The sequence below is a fragment of the Aphelocoma coerulescens genome, chromosome 4 (assembly GCF_041296385.1).
Source record: "Aphelocoma coerulescens isolate FSJ_1873_10779 chromosome 4, UR_Acoe_1.0, whole genome shotgun sequence".
Classification (NCBI taxonomy): Eukaryota; Metazoa; Chordata; class Aves; order Passeriformes; family Corvidae; genus Aphelocoma; species Aphelocoma coerulescens.
Window position 1 is genome coordinate 32,788,644 of NC_091017.1, and position 25,951 is coordinate 32,814,594.

General features: G+C 44.7%; 2 protein-coding genes across 8 annotated transcripts in view; both read left to right on the forward strand.

Moving 5' to 3' along the window:
• Nucleotides 1-10,625, forward strand: part of MFHAS1 (multifunctional ROCO family signaling regulator 1) — a 35,116-nt gene extending 24,491 nt beyond the window's left edge. The window contains exons 2-4 of one of the 2 annotated variants that reach the window (XR_011150650.1): nucleotides 4,890-5,016; nucleotides 6,506-6,917; nucleotides 8,433-10,625. Coding sequence is in view for 1 of the 2 variants with exons in the window: in XM_069013452.1 (XP_068869553.1) it covers nucleotides 4,890-5,016; nucleotides 6,506-6,509 (131 nt within the window). In the remaining variant the exon portion in view is untranslated. Of the gene's footprint in view, nucleotides 1-4,889; nucleotides 5,017-6,505 lie in introns of both variants that reach the window. The other variant, XM_069013452.1, reaches the window with a different exon arrangement.
• Nucleotides 10,626-12,554: 1,929 nt separating this feature from the next.
• ERI1 (exoribonuclease 1) lies at nucleotides 12,555-23,882 on the forward strand. 6 transcript variants are annotated; one of them, XM_069013454.1, is made up of 7 exons: nucleotides 12,557-12,700; nucleotides 13,413-13,588; nucleotides 15,676-15,886; nucleotides 17,235-17,318; nucleotides 17,963-18,072; nucleotides 20,283-20,397; nucleotides 21,394-23,882. In XM_069013454.1, exons 1-7 carry the CDS (start codon nucleotides 12,626-12,628, stop codon nucleotides 21,634-21,636), a joined length of 1,014 nt encoding a protein of 337 aa, XP_068869555.1. In that variant the 5' UTR covers nucleotides 12,557-12,625; the 3' UTR covers nucleotides 21,637-23,882. The 6 variants fall into 6 exon arrangements, with proteins under 6 accessions (XP_068869557.1, XP_068869555.1, XP_068869559.1 ...); XM_069013458.1 differs by having other exon boundaries at nucleotides 13,418-13,588; XM_069013459.1 differs by lacking the exon at nucleotides 12,557-12,700 and adding an exon at nucleotides 12,946-12,966.
• Nucleotides 23,883-25,951: the final 2,069 nt, after the last annotated feature.

Consider the following 25,951-nt stretch of genomic DNA (forward strand, 5'->3'; position numbering starts at 1 on the left):
TGGCTGCAACGTCCTACTGTGTGAGGGCGTTTCCTGCACTTAAAGCAGAAGGGGAAATCTGTGCACGTGGCTATTCATCTCACCCTGTCTCTGTGACAGCTTTGATGTAATTGTGTACGTGTTCCAGCTATTGAACCTTAACAAACAGCCGGGCACAGAAGCCGTAGCTTCTCCAACCCCAATTTCTTTGCAGTTGTATGGATGAAAAGGGATGGCACTGCATGCAATGCAGAGGGGTGTTCTGAGACCCAGAGCTCTCATGTGAGCCCTGTTTTCAAACTGCTGTTGGAAACCAAGCATGGGACACGTGCTTTGGGTATGCAGGCAGTATTGAAGTGTTCTGTTCTCTACTGTTCTGAAGACATGGCTGGTGAGTGTTATGCTGAGAGATGTAACAAGCAGAGATTAGTCAAAGGAGGCTTGACAGAGAAGCAGTTGAGGCTGAGATGTAAAGTCTATCTCCTGTCAACCACAGTTGCAGTGGTTTGTTTTGGAAACCCTTCAGCATGGAGGAAGAGTGAGAAGGGATTCAGGGTAAGAGCACATATGAGCACTGAGGCTGCAAAAACCAGTGGGTCCTTGGTTGGAGCAGCTCTGGGATATATGGTGGAGTAAGTGGGTCAGTGCTGAAGCAGGACAAGATGTAGGAGCAGCTTGGTTTTGGCTCTCATGTCCTCCATTCCTCATGTTGTGAAGCATGAGCAATATCTCTTCAAGGTCCCTAGCAGACTGAAGAGAGAGAAGCAAGACCAGAGAGTCAGGTCCTGCTCATCCGCTGCTGACTGGTTGTCCCAATGGGGCCCAAATCCTGACAGCAGGAATGACAGCATGAAAATTATAAACATCATCAGGCTGATACTGTGCAAATGTGTTCTCCTGGGAGCTCTGAGGGAGAGGAGATGGCATGACAGGCTGGAGTATCTCATCCCTAGGCCCTTGCAGCAGATTCTTGATACATGAATGGGGAACCTTAGGCCACTTAGCACAGGCACTACAGTGGGAACTGCGTAAAGGCAAATGGTCTAGGTGGGATTTTCTTCCTGCATGCAAAACCTTCCTCTCTGTTAGGCAGCCAAGTAGGCTTACAGCTGGCCTTGTCTGGCTGCCAGCATGGAGTAACCAAACACTCCTACCAGTATTTGCTTTTCTTGCTGTCAGCCTCTCTCCTAACTCTCTGATTTGTCATGGGTATCTGGCATTTCACGGGTATTTTCTAAAGGCCAGTGAAGTGTGCTTTGCAGCATGCGTGGGTCTGATCACTGGCATGGGCTCTGAGTGAGCGTGTGCCTGTGTCTGTTCTGGGAAAAAACAGTGGCAGTGAAGAACATCTTGCTGACATAGAAATACCTGCTTCAGGTGAGCTGGCTAATGCTGAAAGGAAGCAGGCCTTTCTGGTAGAGCACTGGACATGGGTGAAGGTTTGTTCCTGCTTATCCCTGGGACTGCCCATGTGTAGCACATTTCTTTTAAATGGTGCAGGCAGCATGACTCACTCAGCCCATCTGCCTGGGGGAGTTTAGAAACCAACTTACGGCTGCAGCCAGACTGACCGTGGTAGTTTCATGACATGGTCTTGGTTTGTGTCTCAACCTTAACTTGCTGTGCAGCACATTTTACCAGGTTGTGGAGACCAATTTCTCTGCCAAAACACCAGGAGGGTGGCCACAGGACAGATAACAGCTTTTCTGCGCCATTTGTACCATTGCAAATGGAGGAGCAGCAAAGGAGCATCTTCTAAAGCATTTGCCCTCTGTTTGCAGGTGCTTTTAACCAGGCTTGGCAGGTGCCTCTCTGCTATCAACTGAACTGGGATTTAGATGCATCTAAACATCAGGCCTTGGTCAGCAAGTACCCAGCATTAAAGTGCCTTGTAAATAAGGCTCATGTGCTTAAATCAGATGAATAAGCTTGGTCATGCTGATTTGTCTGCTGGAGCTGGAGTTTTGGTTGAAACCTTAGTGGCTTCTGTGGAAGTTAATTTTAAAACTAAGTCCATGCTGAGACTAAGATAAGCTTCATGGCTGTGTGTGTGCTATTGCAGGCAACCTTTCAGAGAGGGCAGGCAGAACTGAGGTTTCCAGTAAAATTTGTGACATGCTCACAGAGGAATGTGCAACCAAAATATGGCCTGTGTGTAGGGGCAGAACAAGTACTGCAGACATGAGGTGCTACAGCTAGATTTAAACTTAACAATTAAACCAAGCAAACACCTCCACACTTAGCTTTTCCTTTTGTATCAATCAGTCCAATGCCGCATTGGATCTCCTCTTTCCCACCCTGCTGTGGCCCAGAGGACTTTTATTGCTAATCCCCTACAGTTGTATAATTTCTGAATAGAAGTGTGAGGCTTCTGAAACCTCCAAGAGATTCTGGGCCTGGAGAGTTGTATCCAAGCAGGGTGTCTCAATGCTAGTTTGTTATAGCATACATTACATTGCATATTGCAATGGGATTTGCACCAGCTTTTTTTCAGTAGTGATATGAGGTGTGATTTAGATAGTTATAGCTGGTTTAGTATTGTGATGAGTTTGTGCAGCAAAGATGACCAGTTTACAATGAGAAGGGGATGAGAACAGTATAGTAAAGCAGCAGGACATCTTTTAGCTGAAAGGGAGAGGAATAGTAAGGATGCATAGTTGACCTTCTGTCCACTTGGTGCATGGTATGTCTTATGGAAAAATTATGAGAAAAGTCTTTCTTCTGGGGAGCAGCATGTATATCAGCAGGAAATGGGAGTGGGGCTGGAGGAGCTTTGGTTGTGGCTGGGCACAGAGTAAGGTGATCTTTATCCCAGAAACAGCCTAGAGGAGAAGGTAAAGCCATAAAGAAAAGGAGGGTGACTGAAGAGCCATGGCAAGGGGTTTGCCTGCAAACCAGACATCTGGTTTACCCCACAGCAATCTTCTCTGCGTGAGAAATCACTATCTAAGTATTTCTGAAGTGGGAAGATAGGAATGAAGGCTCAAGCAGACATACCAGTCTTACTGTACTCCTCTCGTTTAAGATCTAATGGATATTAGCCCTGTCTTTAAAGTGTATAATTGTGCTCTGATTTTGTGACTCATCTTTCAGAGATGGTGCTTTTAGTACAGTTATCAATACTGCAGTTTGGAAATCAGCCTGAGGTGGGAAACCTGGGAATTGTTGGGACATGGAGCCCTGTGGCGTACGTGCTTGATGGGGTGCAATGCTGCTTTCAAAGTATGACAGCTCATGTAATTGAGGACGCTGCCTTGCAGACTCAACTTTGAATTGCAAATGCCATAACATTTCTTCTGGTTCAGAAGATGCGTCTTCCTCACTTAAAAGCTGCTCTGCCAGTTCAGGTTTGAGTGTAGGTGTGAGATGACGGGAGATACTCAAACCAAATGTGAATTCAGACTGTAGACCATGGGAGCAAACTGGAATTGCTGGCCCTACAAAGTGGAGTATCTCTCAAGGTGAACGGTGTGTGTTCCTTGCCAGGCCCTCTCCTCTGTTTTCACGATATGAAATTACATGCTTTGGAAAAAAAAAAAGGGGTTTTAGATCTGCTATTTCCTGAAAGTGAGAAGAAAAGCAGTGTGAGAAGGAGAAGAGGGAAGCAGCATTTGTAGGGCTTCATGCCCCGTGATGGGGCTGCCTTTTGTGCTATTGCTGCACAGGCTGAGCAGTACTTTGAAGTGTGATTTCTTCTCTGTTTTTCCTGGGGTGTCCAGCAATAGCAACTAGACACAAGGAGAACAACTGATGTTCTTTAACAGCAGAGGAATTTATTGCAAGTGCATTTAAAAATAGAGGAGTCCGAGGACCATCTGTCTTGAGTGTTTTGGTGGAAGTGGGGACAGCTCACAGTGGCTGCTTGATTGATGGGTCCAGAGAGTTTTGTGTGGACCTGTGGCTGCAGCCCACTTACAGCTGGCCTGCCTCTGTAAAGAAAGTCACTGATCAAGCCGGTTGTGATCTGGTGCCTCTGCCTTGGGTAGGTCTGTTTGGCACCCATATAGGCACACTCAGAAGAATTGAGCCCTTGCTGGTGATCCCATATTGCCTTTGAGAGCAGACCCTACCTCCCAGACAGGTATCAAGAAGTGTTTCTGGTGCTGTTGGGTGCCTAAACTGTAGCTGGACTACTCTGAGGAGATGGCATATTGATGGCTGGGGGACCTGGCTTGCTGGGGCCAGTCATCTGTGGAGTGGTGCCAGGAGGAAACTTGATTTGCTCTGAGCATGCTGTTGGGGAAGTGTTCCCCAGGGCTGGGCACATCTCAGCAACTGGCTTTCCCCTCTCACTGTGCTGACCTGTGTCTTGCCCTGAACTACATTCCACAAGGGTGCCAGCAGTGAGGAGCTGCCAACTTGGCACTTGAACAGCAGAGCTGACGCAACTTACTTCACAGAGGGATACCAGGCGGTGTGAGAGCCCCCACTGCTACTGACTCGATACAGAGCTCGTATTGCCTCCATTATGGATGAGCTGACAGCTGGGAGCTGGGATGTGCATGCTCAGCAGAGTACAGCATAGCCAAGGGTCCTGACAGGATACAGCAGCAGTCCCATGGCAGTTGTGCCAAATGCACCCAGGGAGAGAGGCATTAGGGAATCTTCCATCTAGATGCTATGAATTCCTAAGGAGCTCTTGAGTCTGTGTGCAGTGATTCAAAGCAGACAGGAAAGATCGTGGATGTTACGTGTGTGGGGACTAGCATGTCTCCAAGCTGTACTCAGGACATTCACCATGGTTACATGTATGGAACCTGCTTGCATTGCAGGACCAGTAAGCCCTCTTGCAGTGCTTGCTTGTGTCGCTCATGGATGCTTACCTGGTGAGGGGGAGAGGAAGGGCATGCTAAAAACAAAAATTGCCTTGCTGATGCTTAGAAGTTTTCATTGTTTTCCTTTATTCACAGGAGAACTGCTGAGTCAGCCGAGACCAGAGGGACTGACGGAGATCATCTGTCCCAAGAACGGCAGCGAGCGAGTTAATGTTGCCTTGGTTTACCCCCCCACTCCTACTGTGATCAGCCCTTGTTCCAAGTGAGACCAGAAAGCAGACCTATCCCCCTGTCAGTAGACACCAGAAAGCCTATGTAAAATGTGCCCTCACTAAGCACTTTTTTTCTGGAAGGTAGCAGCCCCATAGCCAGCCTGGGGACTGTTCTAATTATTTGTGGCTGTAGACAGCCCACTCAAAAGATAGGAAGTACAGTGAAATGGGCTGAGGTGTTCTCTGAGCTGTGTTGCGGCAGATGCAAGTCACACATTGGGCAGGACAGATCAGGAGATAATGCAGTCGTGGGTGGGTTTTGGTAGGATGGGACCTCAGGAGATTTCTGTACACCCCCTGCTCAAACAGGACCACTCTCACAGGCAGGTCAGGTTCCTTGAGACCTTGTATAGGTGAGGATGTCATCCTTGGATGACAAGGATGAAGGTGCTACCACCTCTCCGGACTTTATTCTGGGACAGAACTTCTTTCCTTTTGTTCCATCTGAGTCTCAGCTATTATTTTATTAACTTGGTTTTCATTGCCATAAGATGCATTGCTGGCTTGTGTTCAACATGTTCTCCACCAGTTCCCAAGCCAGCAGGACTCCAGACTATGGGGGTGCATGGGATTGTCCTGTTGTAGGTGTAGAGTTGTGCACTTGTTCTTGTTGAATTTCACAGCACTGTTGTTGGTCCAGTCCTCCAACTTGGTGAGGTCCCCCTGGAGAGAAGCCCTCCTCTCTTGTGTATCTATAGCCTATATGTACTTCACAGAGTTGGAATGTGCTTGGAAAACAGAGCTGTATTGTGGTGGGAAAAAATGTGCAACAACACTCACAAAAGCAGCCAGTGCCTTGGCTTTTTGATGCATGGGTTTTCCTGCAAAACAAAAATTCAGCCATGGTCTGTTCTAATTGGAGTGGCACAAGGGAACTTGGTATGGACCTTAGAGGAGCAGCTGAGTGTCTTTCTGGTGTCTGCTGCTGTGCTGCATGCAAATGCCTATTACTTTCACTTCAGTGTCTTGACAGTAGCTTTAGATGCTGTTCTCTCTGTTCAGTACCCTCCCATTCCAAAACACCACTCCTTCTGGTAGAGAATAGCTTCAGTGATGGGTGGTTGTTGAGCTGTGTGTGAAGGTGAGGCTGAAGTGCCCACCTGGGGCAGAAAACAAAGTAGCTGCTCTGATACCGAGCCACAGGTCACTACTGCCTGTTCATTTGGTCCTCCTGTGTGTGTGCACTTGGCACAGTACGTTTCTAACCTGAGAGTGCCATTTTTGTTGTACTGTGCTGTCCGGGTACACCTCCTGTCCTCCTGTCCTCCAGCCTGCCTTCCACAATGTCTGTTAACTGTGTCCCAGTTTCACTGTCACTGTGCTGGCAGGAAACTTGTGTTCTCAAAAAGGCCTGTGTTACTTTTACTTTACTTCACACTCCCTATTTAGAAGCCTAGAGAAAATGTGTGTCTTAGGTTATTCATGACAAGCACTATGAACCCTGCTGCATTACTTTTTCTTTATCCTTTCCTCTTCCAGATAAACCGTCAGTGCTGGTGCCAAAGGTTTTCCACCGGGCAGAACATGGCTGATGCTCTGCAGTGCTCCCATGGAGTTGGTGCTGACGGGGATCAATGGGACTTTGGACTCTGAAATGCTGTGGGGCAGGGCAGCTCCCAGGTGGGGGCTTCGTGGCTGGAGTGGAGTCATCTGGAGGTTGGGGATGACAAGGCATGAAGGAAAATGATTGCTGCAGATGGCAGGGCCGCTGGCCAGAGGGAAAGCACTGGGGATAGGTTTCTGTGGACCCACTGATCGCGTGTTGAAAACCCATTTGGATCTCATGATGAATGTAAAAATGTTCTTGGTATACCATTTAATTCAGACCTGCTTGGAGGAAAGTCTCTTGAAATGAGCTGTAGCGGGATTCCCTGGATTTGTTCCTGGACAAGTGAGTTTTGTGGCAGTTGGCCAAGGCTTTGCCAGGGAGTGGGTTGGTACTGTGAAGCCTTTAAAATTGCTCCACCACAAAACAGTTGGCTGTGTCCCATGCAGCAATCTTGGGCAGAGGCTGGCAGAGCAGGAGGAGAAGCAGGCTGGGAAATATTTCCTGCCCTGTGCGTTCACATACGTTGTGCCATGAAGTGGTGAAGATGTGCTATGATCATGCAGGGATGAAAGCAGGGCAGTCAGTGTGCCTCTGGCACATGCTATTTCTTATCCCTAGTCTTACCACTATCCCTGAACAGCTGCTGGTATGCCATGTCTGGATGCTCTGGTACTGCCATTGTGGTACTCTCCATGCATTGTGTCCACTAGAGTACTAAATATCTAGATCTTGGTCCTCCTCCTAGCAAAGCCACCCAGGCATCTTTGTGCAGAGATCTAGTGAAGCAGTGTGTGGCTGTGTGGTACAAACTGATCCTGATCTCCTTGGGCTGACCCTGGCAGCCATGCTTCATGAGCAGCCATTTTCCCTCTCCAGATGTGGGAAAGGGCAGGCTGAGCACTGGCACCAAAGTTCTGGTTTCTCCCCCAGCTATGTGATTTTGAGGATTTATAAGATGCTGCTGTTAGTTTGTGCCCTGCAGCTGAGCCCTGGTACCTGTGAGCCCTGCTCCATGCAAATATTTATTTAGTGTAAATGAATAGGAGGCAGGCATTTCCAGAGCCAGGATCCCTTCATCAGATGCTGGGGGAGGTCTGAGAGATGAGGGACTTAAAATACTTGTGTTAATGTACAGCTCTTAATCTTCGGGCTGTGATGGCTGACCTGGGATGGGTGGTACAGCTCAGCAGGCAGTGCCCACCAGGATGTGAGCTGGCCAGGCCTGCAACCACTGCAAGGCAGTGATGTGTCCTGCTGGAACCTGCTGCTGTTGCACAGGTGATATTCCCCTGGTTTCTGATCCTTCAAATACCAGCTTTATGTGCGAGGCTGTAAATCTTCCCATTGGCAAGAACTTAATGCTAGGAAAGCAGGGCAGAAGCTGCTCCAGCAGGAGATCCAGAGGCCAGGTAGAAGAAATCAAGCCATGTACCTTACTTAAGGGGGAAAAGCTGCCAAATAAAAGCTGGCAGCTCAGTCAGCTTCATGTCTCTTCAGGGAATCGTTCCAGCTTGGGAGGGTAGCTTGGTCTCAGATTTCACGTGTTGACCTGCTAGCTCTGGCAATGAACCTTCTTACGTCAGTGAGACTCATTAATTGATTGTGCTTCTGTGTTGCTGTGGATAAACTGGAGACTCAAAATTGTCTGTGGTGGCTGGAGGTGGAAGGGAGGTGAGATCTTTGAATGGTGGTCAGGAATAATACTAGGAGACTCCCTTGTCCTGAGTCTTGCTGCCCTTGAAACATGCCTGGTACAGGCAGAACTTGTGTTAGAGCATTCCCTACTGTCACCTCCCGTGCTGGGTGGCCTTCTCCTCCTGTTTTGCTGCTACTCACCTCTCTTTCCATTCTCCATAGGAAGAAACTAGCGATTTGTTGCTGTGAAGTTGCGTGGAAACCACATTGTAAAGAAACCACAAACTGGAATCCTTTTCCAGCCGGAGGCCTGTTTCCCAGTGTGCCCATCTGGTCTGGGATGCGTGAGCATTGAAGGAGTGAGAGGACAGAGCAGACGTCTTACAGCCTGCTCCTTGGGACCGCAGCCCTCCTGCCAGGGTGTGCCATCTCCGTGGGAGCATTCCCTGGCCTTTGCAGGCACTCAGTCTGCTGCTGTGCACTGAAGCCGTAATGCCGGGAGTGTGGCAGTATGGAGATCAGTCTAGTTGGGTCTATTTAATATGAAACGGTGATTGCTCATCCACCCACTGTTTAGTAACTGGTCTAACTGTGTTTTCATCTGAATTTTTTTAATATGCAAAAGCCATTTAATTTTCTATGCAGTTCAGAAACATCTCCCCTTTGCAATTGCCAAGTGGGAGATCCATACAGGAGAACCAAACCAAGCGGCTCATAGTATTTTTGATTTTGCTGTCGCTGTCTTTTAAGGATGCGTCCTAGGATCCTTATACAGTGTCCCTTTGCTGAGCTCCTGCCTCAGACCCCACTTAATATCCCTGAGCCCCAGGGATGAGGGCCCTGTATTTTTGAAGGATCTGTCATTTTTCATTAATCCAGCTACAAGGAAAGAGGGCCTCAATGCAGTGCCCTAACAGCAGATGCCTGAGTTCAGAGTATGTATTACGTTACTCTTCTTGTCCCTGCTTGGAGAGTTACCAAACTGTTAGAAATGACTAAAGCCTCCATGGAGCACTCTGCAGCCTTTACTGAAGATGTATTATAAAGAGGTCAGAAAGGACTGGGGCATCAGCTGTCTCCCTGTGGAGCTGACAATGAATTTAACTCCTTTGGAATAGGAGGAGAATCTCCTGGCAATCTCCTAGATGCCTACTTCACTCAAGATGATTGTGTTGGTTTTGCTTATTGGTTTGCAGACCCCTTGCTTGACCAGTTTTTGATTTCCTGCTGAAACTGGTTCAGACAGGTTTGGAAGCAGAGCTGGCAAACTGCTTTGCACTTAATGACTTTCAGCAGCTGGAAGATGTCCTGGAGTACCTCGTGTTATGCTCTGAAGCAAAACCTGGGATTTAAACCTGCATCCGTCCAAGTGAAACTCCCAGGATAGCAGCTTTGCTTTCTTCTGGGTCTGTGTAACATGAGGAATTGCATGTCCCTAAGCAGCATACAAATTGGCAGAGCAAAGAATGATGCTGCACGTCTAGGTCATTTTAGGGCTTACAGGAGTAGTTGGAGACTTCTGGCAGCTGCAGAGGGTCCTGTGTGGTGGGACACCTCTGTTTTAACTGTCCTATAAGCAAAAAGGTCAGAGAAGTAAGATTGTTTCCAGCCTGCCACAAGGTCAGGATGCCTTTGACTAGTCTCCTTTCATGGCAGTGCTGTTCCTTCTGCATTGTCTCTGCTCTGAGCTTGGAGGATTCAGCTTTAACAAGTTAAACTGAAATAGAGCCTAGATTGGGATTTACCCTGCCTTATGGTCTCTCAGATCAGATGGAAGAGACTGGGGGCTGCAGAAGCATGGGTCATCTCCCTTGCAGCATCTCCCATGCCACAGTTTCATGGTGGCTTTAAAAACTCAGTAGTGTATTTGGGTGCTGCTTTCCCAGGAACTCAAGGTGTGCTTGGCTGTGCTGTAGCACTGGAGCTTATGTGGGGTCCGTGTTCTCTTCCCTGTTGTACCTCTGAGGCAGTTAAAGTTTGTCGAAGCAGTAGAGGCTCCTCACTGTGAGGAGTTAGATACGGTTGTGTCAAAGGGAACTGCAAATGTTACTTAGGAGCTCACTAAGTGAGTTGAAAATCCACTGGCTCACTCCTGCAGAGCCAGATCCCGGAGCTCAGTTCCTCTCGCGCCCTTTGGATGGGATCTTGGGCTGGCATCCTTGGAACAGCAGTGCCGGGAGGTGGAGATGCTGCACTGCAGTAAGCACAAGAAGAGGCAAGCAGTGTAGCACTCATCACACGCTTCATGGCTCAGTTCATGGACTCTAATTGCAGGTATTCATATAATCTACATCACTGGGCAGGACTCTGCGCACACACACATGCATGCCCAGACATACACGCACCACACCCACACTTGCCCACACATCCTCGCCAAAATGACTGAAAATAAAAGTGATCTCAATCTCCAGGAGAGTCCTGGCTGTGTGATTTGTTTTTCCTCTTGCAGTGCCTCCTTGGGCTCTAGCTCTGGAAGGGTCTGCACCTAGTTGTAGATCTGTGCTGTAACAAAGTCATGAAGAGATTTGGCATTGAGTGAATCTGAGCATGGAGCCCCTTATTTAGTATCTGAACCATTGCCCACTCTACCAAGGCAGGTGATTTCTGGGGAACAGTTTTTTCCCCACTATGTTTTAAGGTATTTTATGGGTTTGTGAGGCCACCTCAGTGGTTCTCATTGATACCATGTTGTTTGCATTCGTGCAAAGCTTGGTTCCCTGCTCATATTCAGAGCAGGTTTTGGAGAAAGAGTGGTAATGCAGGTGATCCTCTGCTTGGCAACAGGGGCGTTTGTGGCAGCACCAGGAGGGTGAATTAAAAAAGGGAGCAAATCCCTTCCCACTGCTGCAGTTTAACCCCCTCAGGCAGCTAAGCATGATCACACAGCTGCTCACTCACCACTCCCTCCTGGTGGGAAGGAAAATAGGAAAAAAAGTAAAACCCATGGGTTAAGAGCAGTTTAATAATGAAAGCAAAGTAAAATATAATAATACTAATGATAGTAATTGCAATGAAAGAGGAATGAAACCCAAGAAAGACAAGTGATACACAATACAGTTGCTCACCACTCGCTGACTGATGCCCAGCCCCTCCCCGATGGGGGGATGAGGGGGGATGAGCATCAGCAGCTCCCAGACAGCTCCTCCTCCGCCCTTCCATTTACATACTGGGCACAATGTTCCATGGTATGGAATATCCCTTTGGTCGGTTCAGGTCAGCTGTCTGACTATGCTTCCTCCCAGCTTGTGCACCTTCTCACTGGCAGAGCATGGGAAACTGGAAAGTCCTTGGCTTAGAGTGAACACTACTGAGCAACAACTAAATCATCAGTGTGTTACCCACAATATTCTCATACTAAATCCAAAAAATACAGCACTTCACCAGCCTCTAACTAAATTAACTATCCCAGCCAAAACTGAGACACGCACGTAGCCCTGAGTGCTTGTGTGTGACCTCACTTCTGTCATCACTCCATCAGGAGAAGACGAGACAGACCTCTATGGCACACCCACCGAAGATGACAAATGCTGCACAGCAGGTCTAGGGGAGAGGATGTCAGCATCTGCAGTGAGGTACTGGTGTGCCAGAGTGAGGTGGGAGGCTGAAGGTGGGTGCTGGGGCCCCAGCCACAACAGGGCAGAAGAGAAGATTCTAGGCTGTTTAGCGGGTAGCAAATGTGGAGGTATTGGCATGGTTGCATCAGGTGGGTGCCAATACACATCGGCCTCCATCACTGAGGGATATTGGACTGCACTTCAGGATTGTGGGAGGCACCTGCAGAAAATAAACTGACCTGTGATGGACAGAGACTTCACTGCTTTGCCTTCACCTCCTGGCCAAGAAGATCCAGAGAGCTTACACGTGTCTCGTGCCACCTACCTCACCCTGCTTGTTGACTGTGGATTAAAGGATATGGGGAACAGCAGGCAAGGCAAATTCCCTGGCAGGAAAGGACTGGGGGCCAACTGCATCCTGGTGGCTGTGAGCTGGCACCCAACACACCACGGGTGTCCCAGATCCGTGCTTTGGGTGCTCTGTGCAAAGTCAGTGCCGTGAGAAGGATCACGGAGGCATAAATGAGGTGTCTCCAGTGTGTGTTTCCCGTAACACGGAGAGAGCTTCCAAAGAGCCGCCGTGACCCCAGACCCGGGGGGACTGCTGGGCAAAAGCCCAGGAGGGCTGAGGGCTGGCGGGACAGCCGGGGGTGAGGCGGCCCGGCACGCGTGGCACAAGCCCTCCACAGTGTTTGATACCCGAGGGTGAAGCCGGGAGCCGTGGCCGCAGCTGCTCGGGTCTCACGCAGCCGAACGAGCGGGGCGGTGGAGCCGCCGCTCCGCCCAGGGGCGGGCTCCGAGCTCTCCCGCCCCTGACGGGCCGCCGTCGCCACCGCGGTTCCCGCCGCCGCTGCCTCCGCCATGGAAGAGCAGAAGGAGAACCGCCCGCAGGCCGCCCTGGACGAGGCGCCGGCCGCTCTCGCAGCCTGCCCGCCGGTGAGTGCGCGGGGCGGCGGGGGCGGCTGCGGCCGGGCGGTGCTGGCCCGAGGCTGTGGCCCCGCGCCCGCTCGCCCGGGGCGGCCCGGCTGCCAGCCCGCCTCGGGCCTCGGCCCGCCCGGCCCTGCCCCGCCCCGGGACTGCCCGGGGCTCGCCCTCCCCAGGGGCGCCGCCGGGGCCGCGGGCCCGCCCGAGGCCGCGCCGTGTGCGCGCCCCGCAAAGGCCGCGAGCAGCGGTCGGGAGCCGAAGTGTCCGTAGTTCTTCCTGTTAGTTTTTTGCTTTGTTTATTTTGCACGTATTGGGCACCGGCCCGCGTGTCCCAGTCAGTGTGGATTCTGGTTAATTCAGTTGTCGAGAGAAAGCTGGTGAAGGCTTTGCCCGCTTGCACCACAGAACTCTGTTCAGATTAGGATGCGTATTCAGGTTTTGTCTCCAAGAGCTGCTGTTCGACGTGGCTCAAGACAGGTGCATGAGTATCCCTTTATTCTGTTTGCTGCTGTTTAGGGAAACAGTGTTTCAGAGCAGGCTTCAGGCAGTAAATAGTGTTTCAGGCAGTATTTATTCTCTTACAACTCTAAGCTAGTTCACTCAGTCGGATCACAAGTGTAGCAGTGTGATGCTTTACTGCGTTTTGGTGCCAAAACGAACTGTGAATGCTCAGGCTTCTTGTTTCGACCTTCTTAAATGACTTCCTGATTTCTCTTTTTTCTAGGGTAGGCAGCATTGTAGGATCAGTGATCAAGAAACTAATGGCAAAACCTCAGCTGCCAGTTCAAACGACTTCAGTGATCCGATTTACAAAGAAATTGCTATAACCAATGGTTATATCAACAGAATGACCAGAGAAGAGCTCAGAAGTAAACTCGCAGAGTTCAAGCTTGAAACCAGGTTATTTGTTAACATCTTGATTTATCTTTGAGAGCAGTAGAGCCATGAGGGATGATTATTTTAAGGTTTAAAAACTCAGCACAAAGTGAAAAGCAGACACAGCACCAGACACCAATTGTTTCATGTGCAATCTTGTTGCAGCTTTTGTTGTAGGATTAAAGTATACTGCTTTATGTGTGCTGTCTCAACTGGCAACCCAAAGAAATGAAAGAATACATAACTGTAAGGTACTTCTCATCACTTTTTGGTCAAGGGGGAAAGAAGAACTACAGTGGTTCTCAGGTGGTGCTGCAGACCTTCATCATATAGAAACTTGCTTCAGAACAGCCATATTTTTATTTACTGTACCAGTACAGATCTGATACTTGCTACAAACTCTGGTGATGTGGCTCAGGATTTAATCAATCAGAGGACAGGTACCCTTAGATGGAGGGTTTGCTGCTCTGAATACATGCCCTAGAATAATGTGAAAAAATGAATGTATTATAAGCTGATTTTGCACTCACTGGGGCGGAGGCAAGGGAATATCGCGTAGTTCCTCCTGTATTGGAAATGAGCTGCAAGACTAATAATTCTGTGGCCAGAAAAATTTGAGATACTGTGAAGAAGGTCAGCTGGGAAAAATGAAGTGTATTGTTTTTGTAGGTAACAGTAATGAGGAAGCAGTGGTGGGGAGTTAGTTGGTTAAATTAATTTAGTGCTTCAGGAGGAAAAAACCTTATCATTACCTGAGAAATTTTTTCATAAAACACATTAGATGTCTGTAGCTGTTTAGCAGTTGCTCTGATTTAAAAATAAAAAGCAGAATTCAAATAGTGTATGATGTGTTTGTGGTCTTCTCTTAGGTTATAGGTTTTCTACATGCATTTTTTAATTTAGTTGTAAATGCTGAAAGCTTTACATTTCTCTTTCAGCGAAGCTAGACTTCTTTTGTCAATATATTCAATTAAGTCAAGTCAGAATATGTCTTGTCTGTAAACAAATAGTGAATGTAGAGAATTGAACAGATTGCCACACTCCATCCTTTCCTTTGAGGTTATCGTGATAGTCGATTGTTTCCTATTTTCAGCTTTTTTTATAAGTTTGATGAAGAAAGAAGTAATTTCCCACTCGATCAGTTCCCATACTGTCTCAACTTTGAATGAACTGGACATTGACTTAAACTAGATCAATAAACCAGGGTGAAAAAGAGTGCAGAAGCAGTTGATGTTCTCAAATGCAGGTTTAGTAGTTTGATTTCAGTTCTCATTTGTGGATCAGTGGGCTGCTTTTCTGAGAATACCACTTGCTACACGTATCTCTTACAGCTTCTGTTATTACATTTGCAATGAATAATTTTGAAAATAACTTCCTTGAAAGGGTAAATTATCCTCATTTATTCAGCGCTGGTTTGGTACATGGCAGTTCTGGCATATGCACTCATAATGTTTGTATTAAAAGGACGCAGTAAGTAACTTTAATCTCTTGCCATGTGAATTTATTTATAGCCACAAACCTCCTGAAAAGCAGGATCTTGACCAGGAAGTTTTTCTGACAACTGAAATCTCAAATACTTTCTTTTAATAGAGTTATTCGAGCTCAATTTTAAATTTAAATTAAGAAGAATTTAAAATGTGGGCATTTAAGCTGGATTCTGTGTTATCTATGCCACTGATGCAGAAAGGCCTCAGGCATGACTCACTTCGGGTAGAGGGCACAGGTGAAGCAATACTTCTTCCAGGGCCAGGGGCCAACTAGGAGTAATCTACAAAGACTTGAGCTTTGGAAAAGCTTTGGATACTGTGTCTTGCTGAACTAGAGGTGACTGCAGAGTGTCTCTGTGCCATGCTTCCCAGTCTGTCCCTGGTATTGTATTGATGGGGGGTATCACAGCCTTTGCGTTATCCCAGATAATGGGATATAATGTAGCATAGATAATGGGGATAACACTCCTCTATGATAAAGTGGAATTCAGACTTCACAAGTGCTTGTGTTCAAAATGAGATTAATAAGTGTTGAACTTTCAAATGTTAAATATAGCTTCAGTTTTACAACAAGGAAATAATTAAACAAGAGTGCAATCTTTGTCACTTTCCCTATTTCTTTAGAGGAGTGAAAGATGTACTGAAAAAGAGATTGAAAAACTATTATAAGAAACAGAAGCTGATGCAGAAGGAACACACTAGTGGAAACAGCTGCTATGACTACATCTGTGTTGTTGATTTTGAAGCAACATGTGAAGAAGGAAACCCACCTGAATTTGTACATGAAATAATTGAGTTTCCTGTTGTCTTAGTAAACACACGTACCCTGGAAATAGTAAGTGCTCTAATTGCTGTGTTGGTGTGCTATTCTTTGATGTAACTTGTTTGCGTTAGAAAGTCTAGATTAGTTTTTAAGTAGATCTTGAACTTCATTAAAATAGCATACTTTTTTTTTCATAAGAGCTTATCCTCTGTGTCTCAGGTACAAACAATACTTTCTATTCTGAAAGCATTTTCCAAATGATCATTCTCCTGCTGTTGACTCCCTCTATTGATACGAGTTTTCTTGTCTGTGTCTGTTCCCACCTGCCCTTTCTTTCCCTGCTTTAAGGTCCACAAATCTATTTCTAGGACTCAAGGGATTCATCATAATAAAAAATGATTAATTTCTGTGGTCCTGTGTGAGGCATCTAGAAGACACTAATGCAGAGATCTAGAAAATGAGGTTGAGTGAACTCCACTTCTTGTCGGGCTCAACTGTTTCTACATTGTACCCAACAGATTGATAGCTGTGTAACCTGATTTTAAGCAAACATACTTAGCAGGCATTTGGTAGCCTCAAGTGCTCTGTTCCAGTACAGCTTTCTTTTAGGATAAACTACCCGCTGCTTAACTGAAACTGAGTGACTCAGTGAACACACCTCTGACTAATGGTTCATTTATGAAGAACTCTTAAGAGGAGGAGGATTTCCAGTAATCATTGTGATGCTAAACTAAAGTATAGCTACATGTATGACTAACTGCAGAAAAAGGATTGTGCAGATTACCAGGATTGTTTTTATTGCTCTTAGAGTGGGTTTTTTTGTCTGTCTAAGAGGTTTTGTATAACAGCAGGGATTTGGGGCTTTCTTTTTTCCATGAAACTTGCCTTCAGTCTTCACTCTTGTATTGCTCTGTTTCCCAGAGTGAGGTTTTGTTTGTCTCTGCCTGGCTGGCATCCAGAGGTGTAGGACTTGCATGAAGCTTCTGAGGTGTGCAGCTAGTTGCTTTGCTTGAATTGCAGGTGAACCTTTATAGAAACCACCTAAAAAACACAAGGCTTTGCTCATGCCTTTCGCTTCTTTTTTCCTTACTCACGCTCTTCTTTTCCCAAATCCTCTGCTTTTTTGCAGTCTGTCCTTTTCCCCTCTTAAATCCACATTCCCGCTCTTTGGTGCCTACTGGCTGAGAGAAAGGACACGTTCTGGTTTGTCTTGCGGTGACTTTATGAAAAGCTACCTGTCCCATCAGGAATCTGATGATGGCCAGTCAGGAGGCTCATACTGGCTCAGGCAGTACACACTCCTTTTTGCCTGCAGCAGGACAAGTAGCTGCTGTTGCCTTTGGGCTGCAGGCGAGCCAGAGAAGCTGCCTTGCGGGCTGCACAGGGTGCTGCAGCTGAGCGTTTGATTCTCCTGTTACAGGAGGATACCTTTCAGCAATACGTGAAGCCAGAGATTAATCCCAAGCTTTCAAACTTCTGCATCAGTCTGACAGGAATAACCCAGGTAACTGCGCTTTTGTTTCTTCAGGAAGAAACAGGAAAAAAAGAGATGTGGTGTTGATGTTTTCACACTGGTAACTTTAAATGGTAATATTTCGTGGTTATTTTTCTGTAAGGCCTATACTCTTAATCCTTGTTTTTTCCCTCTGCCAGTTATCACAGAGCTGATTTCACTAAATTGGTCATTTTGTGGGGAAGAGCTTTCACTTTTTAATTCATGTGGAGAAATTTAATCTTTAGTAGAGCTAAGTACCTTTTGAATTGCATCAGTTCCTCTTCTAAGATTTTTATTCTAAAGAGTTTAGAGTCTTAGGATGGCAATGGCTTTTGATAAGTGACTTAAGAAGGAGCCTGGGAAACAACCTCAAAGGTTTTAATCCAAGTTCAACTGCTGACTAACCTTGTTACCTTTACAGAAGCTATTAGGAGGTTGGCTCTTGTAGCGGTGCTTTTGTGGTGCTATTTTTTCAGTTTAGAAAAATCTCTCCAGTCATCTGTTAATGTGTAAGCTGGTTTTGTAAAGATTTTGATGAAGCTGACTTTGTAAGTCCCCATATACCAATACAATTTTTACACTTAATGCTGGGTTGTTTTTTTCCCTGAAAAAACGTTCCTTACTTTGTTTTGGGGTTTTTTTTGTTCTCTTAGGACATTGTTGATAAAGCTGATACTTTTCCTCAAGTTCTGCAGAATGTTGTAGAGTGGATGAGACAACGAGAACTGGGAACAAAGTATAGCTATTCCATGCTGACTGATGGGTATGTCCTTATGCAACCTTCAGCACAATCTAAAACCGCAAAACCGTGTTCAATATTTGTGAGAGCATTGCTAAAGATGGATCAGGACACTGCCATTTTGCTGATTTTATTTTAATTGAAGCTTTTGGTAAAATTGGGAAAGCTGAACTGAACCATTGAAAATGAAGCTTAAATCCATCAGATGGCGCCGTTTCTTTCCTAGTGGTCTGTATGCAACAAAGTGATGCTGAACAGACTTTGTGCTTTGTTGCTGCTGTAATTCTCCATTTATATCTAGCACATAATACCTGAAAATAACACTGCAGTTTTAGTTCTAGTTAACTTCTGTGCCCTTCTGCATCTGAGGCTTCAGAAGTGTGTGGTGGGTGTGCTGTGGTACCCTGTGTCAGTGTTAGTGTTAATACATACTGGATATTTTGCTGGAAGACAATGGATGGTGATCTTTATGGAACAAGGAGAAATGGCCAGCACAGAAACCTCTGCTTTGGCTTAGAGGATTGTGGCTCTGGTGGGTCCCACCTCTGACAAGCTTTGTGTATTCCACTAGTCCCTGGAACTGCCACCTGAACCTGCTCTCTCACAAGGTCTGTGTGGAAAATCAAGTCCCCAGATAACTGCATGGTGAAGAGGTCTTGAGATCTAGATACATTTGTGGTGCAATATTGTTCTTGGGATCTTAGCTTTGTTATATAGTGAAATACAGTGTTTGAGCTTTATCTTGTGGAGCACTGGCCAGAGCATTTTTTTTTTTTTTTACAGATGCCACTTGCCTTTTAGCTGTGAAACAGTATTATTCTGTTAACATATCTGCTTTACTCCTTCTCTTGGAATGAGGGATTTAAGTGTGACAGGGAGTTTTAAACATTAGCTATGTTGAGGTAAATTATGAGCACTTTCATACTTGCCTGCAGCAGGTCTTCTGCTGTGCTGGATTAAAAAGGCAGTTCTGTGCTGCTCTGATGCAGTGACTCTGTTGAACCAGAATGAGAGGAACCCTGAAACAAAAATGGAGCTTATGAAAAAACAGCCTGTGGAATCTGAGCATAATTTCCTAAGACTTCTGTCAAGTAAAGCCCAGATAAATATTCTAGTCTATGAGTAGTTTGAAAAATAATTTATCAGAGTAGATTAGTAGATACATAATAGATATACAGGGGTTTTTTGTGACTAACCCAACTTAAATTAATGAGAGTTGGTTTTGGCCATGAGACCCTTTTCTCAAAATTCCTGAAGTTTTAGACAATTAGTGTAGGTCGCAGGTCTTTTCTGGTGAAGAACTCACATCACTGAAATACTGTTGTGTCCAGTGTGAACCATTTAAAAAGGTGTTACATAGGACTTGAGGTGTACAGTATAGACCCATGTGCACCTTAAAAATAAGGAGTTAACACAATGCCATTCCCATCTTAATTAATTTAAGGAGCTATGGTAAATATTTCTATTTAACTAATTTTTAACCTGTAATTACATTGCTATCTTTGGAAGCAACAGTGAATTCAAAACAGAACATGCTAAAGCAAAACTGGCACAAGGCTGGCTATATTACTGGGCCTAAGTGTCTCTGGAATACCCCTCCAGAGGAATCCCCTCAGTGAAATTCCTTAAGGAAAATAGGTGCATTGAAATCTCTGTTGTATAGGTGAGATTGCATAGACAGCTACAAGAGATGGGGAAAAAAAGCTTTACTTCAACTTGCAGCTTACAAACTTGTTGGGGTGGTTCCCTTCAGGAAGGCAGGCTGCTAAATAAATAGGATTATAATTTCTTCACATTTTCACAGAGATCTGGTTTCTCATAAAACTAGGTGCAGTCTAGTTTCAATAGCCTACCTGAAATAGAAATACATGCATACCCAAATAATCAGGAAGATTTAAGGTGTTGCTTGCTTCCCCGAGGGCTGTGTAAGCATCTAATTTATTGGCAGTTTTCAGTGTTGATGTGGTAGGTGGAGTACTTGGTGTGCTATTTTTTGTCTTAACCATTGTGGACCTGAAACTATCCTGGTGAAAGTCTTGCTCATGTCATTGTTTTTTTTCGCCATGATTAACAAATTCATATCAAAAAATTCTTTACCATGACTATAGCAAAAGAGTTTTTCCTAAACTGTTTTTCTTCTACCAGAGACAAGACAGCTTTTAGTTCTACAAGTGTGTAATATGTAGAACACAGGATTATATATGACTAATGTTTTCCTCTTTTGACTTTTTAAGATCGTGGGATATGAGTAAATTTTTGAACATCCAGTGCCGTATTAGCCGTATCAAATACCCTTCTTTCGCCAAAAAGTGGATCAATATTCGCAAATCATATGGGAACTTCTACAAGGTTTGTACAAATTGCTGTTTCTCTTATGGGAAAATTTGGTTTAAAAGTCTAGAATGTCCTGTTTTGCTTGTCATCTCTACTTGTGTAGTATAAAATTATAATACTTAAACTAGTTGCCTGGTGCCTGATTTTCAAATGTGCTTCATGTGCAGATCTCACTTCACTGATTGAAGATCATATAATCTACAGCATTTTGGTTTTAATCTTGTTTTTAAGAGTCAGGTTGTGCTCCTTGAAGGATTGTCTAAAACAGTTATACCGGTCCTCTTAGATCAAATGTATTTCAAAGTAGTTCAGCTGAAAAGACTGTTACTGATTTTTCAATTTTTTTTTCCTGTTTTCATGCAATACACTACAAAACTAATTTGCACTTCTACCCTCATATAGTCTTGACTTTTGACAGTGTAATGGGGACAGAGAAAGATTAGGACCTCTAGATAAAAGAGAGATTGACATTTAATAAGGGAAGAGCTTTACTTAGTGCTGGGCAAATATTACAGGGTTGCTGTAGATGTTGCTGATCAGATCCTGTGAAGGTTGAAGGCATTCAGGATCTTGATGTCAGTGAGAATCAGGAGCCTGGTGCTTCTTTAATCACTTAGAATTTAGAAGGAAAACCAGAATCTGATTCCCTCTGCAATGCCTCTGTGGATGGTAATTTGTTTTTTGAAAAGATTGTTAAATTTATCTAGGCCGTGGCTTCTGCCCTTGCCAGCACAGGTGTATCTTGAGCTGGTGCTGGTGAGAGGCCCTTGACATCAATCTCAAGTCTAGACAAACTCCTATTCACTGTGTCTCCTCTGTAAAAATGGGAGTGTCTGTCTCACCAAGGTGCTTTGAAGCTAAATGGTTAGTGATCTGACAGAAGGCAACATGAAAGTGTAATATGTGACTTAAGTAGACTTAAAATCTGCATGTGTTTCTACTGCCCCATGTTAGATTAAAAAGATTTGGTACTGAACCTAATCCTTGAATGTTACTCCCTTTCTCCATCAGGTTCCTAGGAACCAGACCAAGCTGACAATCATGCTTGAAAATCTGGGCATGAATTATGATGGGAGACCTCACAGTGGACTTGATGACTCTAAAAACATTGCAAGGATAGCTATAAGGATGCTGCAGGATGGCTGTGACCTGCGGGTGAATGAGAGAATTCACGGTGGACAGCTGATGACAGTCTCCTCCTCAGTCCCCTTAGAGGGAGCCCCTGCACCACAGATGCCCCGCTACAGAAACTAGCAGTTCAGGGTTCTGCCTCAGGAACTGCCCTCAGATACCCGCTAAAGACTCCAGAGCTTAGTAAATGGCCACCTCTGCCAGCTTGTCTGCCATGCAGAATCCTAAAGCACCTTAACTAATCATCTCTGTTGAAATAAAGAGGAGTGTGGAAGCTTTTTGCTCTTAGAAGCCTGTTACAGCAATCTTTTTTTGTACTGATGACTTCTGTTGTTGTTTCCAGCTTAGCTAGCAGTGAGGTTGATATCTGGAATCCAGACAAAGTGTTAAGCTTTTAAGAGCATGTAATTTAAACACCTGCTAAGAGGGATTGAGCCTGTGTGCCCACAGCCTGTGGGTAGTATTTGTTCACTGTGATGTACTCCAATCATATCTAGCATCTCCTTATTCATTGCACACAAATAAACCATTCCTGGAAGAACTGAAAGAGCAGTGGTTGGGCTGGCCCTTCCTCATAAGGCACTCTTCTAAGGGTTCCTGCCAATTTTTTTGGTTTTTACAAAGTCTAGGAGAAATGGGTACGCATTCATCGGTTCTAAAGCAGTAGAGGAGTACTCTGTTGTTTGGGGTTTTTCTTAAAGGGATATGTTTGTCTGCTTCCCCATCAAATGGAGAGCTGGGTGTTGAATAAAAATTCCATTAATGTTGTATGATAGTATTTTTCTAACCTGTGTTTCAAAGGGGAAGGTTCTTCAGATTTTCACTTTGAGGATCGCATCTCCTCCTATTCCTACATAGCTGCCCTTCATTTAATGTTGTTTTTAGACACTATCAGCCATTTGGTCTTAACAGTGAGTGAAGTAAAGTAAGTTCAAAACATGCCAGGTTATTAAAATTTCATGTTGTGTGATTATTACATAAAACAGGAAGTTTCTCATTCATGGCTAAAGACATGCTTAGCTATTTTTGGTATCTTCTTGTGCTTCTACCACCATGAAGCTGTTTCTTTATTGCAAAACCTAACATTGGAAGATTAATGTAATTTTATTATTAAAGGCCACAGCTAATTACTAACTACTTCTGATTTCTCCCCAGGCTTCAGATAAGATGATACTCAAAAGAGGCCAGAGTGTTAATTTGCTTTGTCTCCATGGACTGTTACAAAGTGCACCATTAATGTGATCAACTTTGCATTAGAATGGCTTGTTCTGGAAAGTGGAATAATGTATTTTGCTTGCTCTTAGTTAAAAAAAGAAAAAGAAATTTGCTATCCCTGTGCTACAATTAATCCATTTTACCACTTACATTCAGGACACAAAATAACCAATTAATAAACTTTGTTAAGAACACTGACTGTTTGACTAATCAAACTCCTCCCAGCCCTGCTTTTCTCTTCTGACTGTTAAACTGCATCAATGGAACTGTGAAACCTTCCATTTTAAATTCATGTAAGAGGGAGAAGTGTTAGTCAGTTCTCAGTTGCTTCATATGTTTTCTTTCCTGAGTCACAGATTTGGATGGTCATAACTGCTTAGAATGCTGTTTTTTAGTTTAGTTTTGGTTTGGTTTTTTTTCCCTGTTCTCTTGTAGAGTTTTGTTGAACTTTACAGTTTGTTTTCCTTTTGTAGCCATACTTGATGGATTTTCAGAAGGTAAAATCCAAATCTCTGATACGCTTACTCCTAAAATACAATTTATCTGTCAGCCCATATTTTGTACAAATTCCTATATACATGCTTTTCACTGTAGTGACTGAGTTCCTCTTTTTCTGAAGTACCATGGTAATTTACTTCTTTTGTGTCTGAGTTACTGTTGTGCAAGTTTCTGTGATGAAACAGTCTAGTTCAGCAGATCTCCCCTGGGCATGGTGGCAGCCAGAGACTTTATCACTAGTCTTTATTTACAGGTCTGTAACCGGGCTCACAGTCAAATGAGAAACTTCTATTTGTTGCAGATTATACTACAGGTTGCATAAGAGCTGTTGTAATTGTACATCATTTATTTTAAGTACAGAGTTGTTTATTTTTGCTAAGTAATGTCAAAAAGATATTTTGAGGTAAGGGTTAAATAATGATTTTTTTCTGTTTACTGCTTGAGTAGGTTGGGATGCTTTTTATCAGTGAGCTGTAGAATTCAGTAGAATCATTCCAGATACTATTTTATCTGTCAGATTAATGTCAAACTGTAAGCTGGAAGTATTCTCACAGACTATTTGATTCTGTGGTTTTGAGATGAAGTGAATTTTAACAATGTTTGCTGTTTTTTTGGAAATGTAAACAAAGTTATTAAAATAATTTCATATTTTTAAACATGTCAGGTACTGAATTTGGTCTGTAAAGGATGAGATGATTTCAACAGTCTTGGGGGTCTTGGCATCAGCTCAGCTCATGACTGGTCTTCAACATTGCTATGGCTGGGTGACTTAAATCCCATGCATGTGACTAGTTCACAACAATCAGTAATGAGATAAATTTTCCTGGATACTTCATACCACAGGGGAAGGAGGCACTTGAGGGGAAAAAAAACCAAGTGGTTTGGTGATTTTACTAGTGATGCTCCTGTTCAGCCAAACAGTGTTTCTTCAGTTTGATCTCATTTGTTCATCCGAAGAAGCTTGCTGAGTGCATCTGCTTTAATGAATATTTTAATTTGTTAGAGGAGTCTTCCCATGCTGGAAAAATTAATTGACGACTATGTAAAAAACAATCCAGTCTCTTTTTTATGCAGAAAAAAAAGCATGCAGACATTGATTGCCTTGTTGATCAAGTTCAAGGCTTTGTTCTGTTGTTGCTTTTTATTTCACATTTCGGGAGCTGTACTCGACAAATTCTACTACTACTGCAGACAGCCTTTGTGGAACAGTTGCAGCTTTAAACAAAGGGATTGCAGACTAATTTCAACATGAGTGCTTTCAAGTAGATTTCTTAATATATATTTATATGAATGTGAGAGAGATTCACAGAATCTTGGGGTTATGTTAGGAAAAAAGGTTTCTCAGACAGGTTAAAGAGCAGTAGCATCTCTGTCTCAGTGAGCAAATGGGAAGGAGAGGTCGCAACAGTTCATAGCCTCCCATTAACTCCTTGTGAGGTATGGCTACAGGGGCCGCTCACAGCAGGTCAGCTGTCCACAGAAACTGCTTTTGTCTGGGCTTGTCTGATAGTAAAATAATTTAATAATTTGGTCTAACAAGGTAGTTGTTGTTTCCATATTTTGTTGGAAATTGACGTTGCAATGAGGAGGGGGCTGTTCTCAGCAGTGGAAGTAAGTGAAAACTTCAGTTCACTTTACATTCTCATGCCCTTGGAGAGCTCTCACTGTTTCACTGCAGGCCTTGACTGCTCTTCGGTGACCTTGAGAAAGCAGTGTTTTTTCACTCATTTCTCTCACCCTACACTTCCCATGGCTGTTTTTAATTCCTCCCTTTCCCTTTTTTTTCTACTAATGAATGTTTGCCTCCTCTGGAGAGAAGTTCATGCTAGGTAAGATCTTTGTATGTTCTTTCTAATAACAACCAACAGGCCCTTTATAAAGAAATTGGAAATCTTGCCTGTGGAGGATAGAAGAGACCCAGCTACTGACTGCAGCTTTTGAAATGGGCTAAATGTATGGAACATCATTCTGCTGCAACCAAGTCTATTCCAGCCTTCTCTCAAGGCCTTCATGTTTGGCAGTCCCGTGGGGTAGCAGTGACAGCTCACCAGGAGGATTCCCCAGGTGGAGATGCATGAGGTAGCCAGGTGTAGTCAGTACACACTTCTGTGGCCTCAGCTGAACAGCCCTGGTAGGGAGCAGGCCAACACTTCGTTCTGGAACACCTTCCTCCAACAGAGAATGGGGTGCTGATTTGCAACTGTGGATGCTGACAAGGCTTTGGAGGTTGAGCAGTGGCTTCTCTTTTGGGTTCCTTCAAGTTCAGTCCTTTCACAGCCTCCAGTGCTGACTGGCTTTTGCCCTTTTTAAATTGGAGGACTTGGTGTTGTGGGAGGAAAACCTGAAGCAGCTTAAGTGATGTGCTCTTTAAACTAAAGGAGTGTGACTGTTTTGCACTAAGTGGCCCCATATGGAAAAAAGTCTTTTTCGAGTGAGTGGTGAGCCCTGAACACCTCTTTATGGCAGAGGTGACTCTGGGTGTGTTCTGATTATGGATGTGATTCCATGGCTCAGGCATGTGTCTCCTCAGTGGCCACTCAGTTCAGGAGTGCCCATGGGTAGCACCATGTCCTGCTCCTGTGATCTTAACTTGGTGTGGTAATAACTGCACATCTTACTTGTAAATCTTGTGATGCTGCTTGCAGATATTTCATGGCAGGGTTTCTGCCTACTTTTCTGGCTAAATTAGTGCTAATTAGGAGGTTTTGCTGTTTGAAGTGAATGG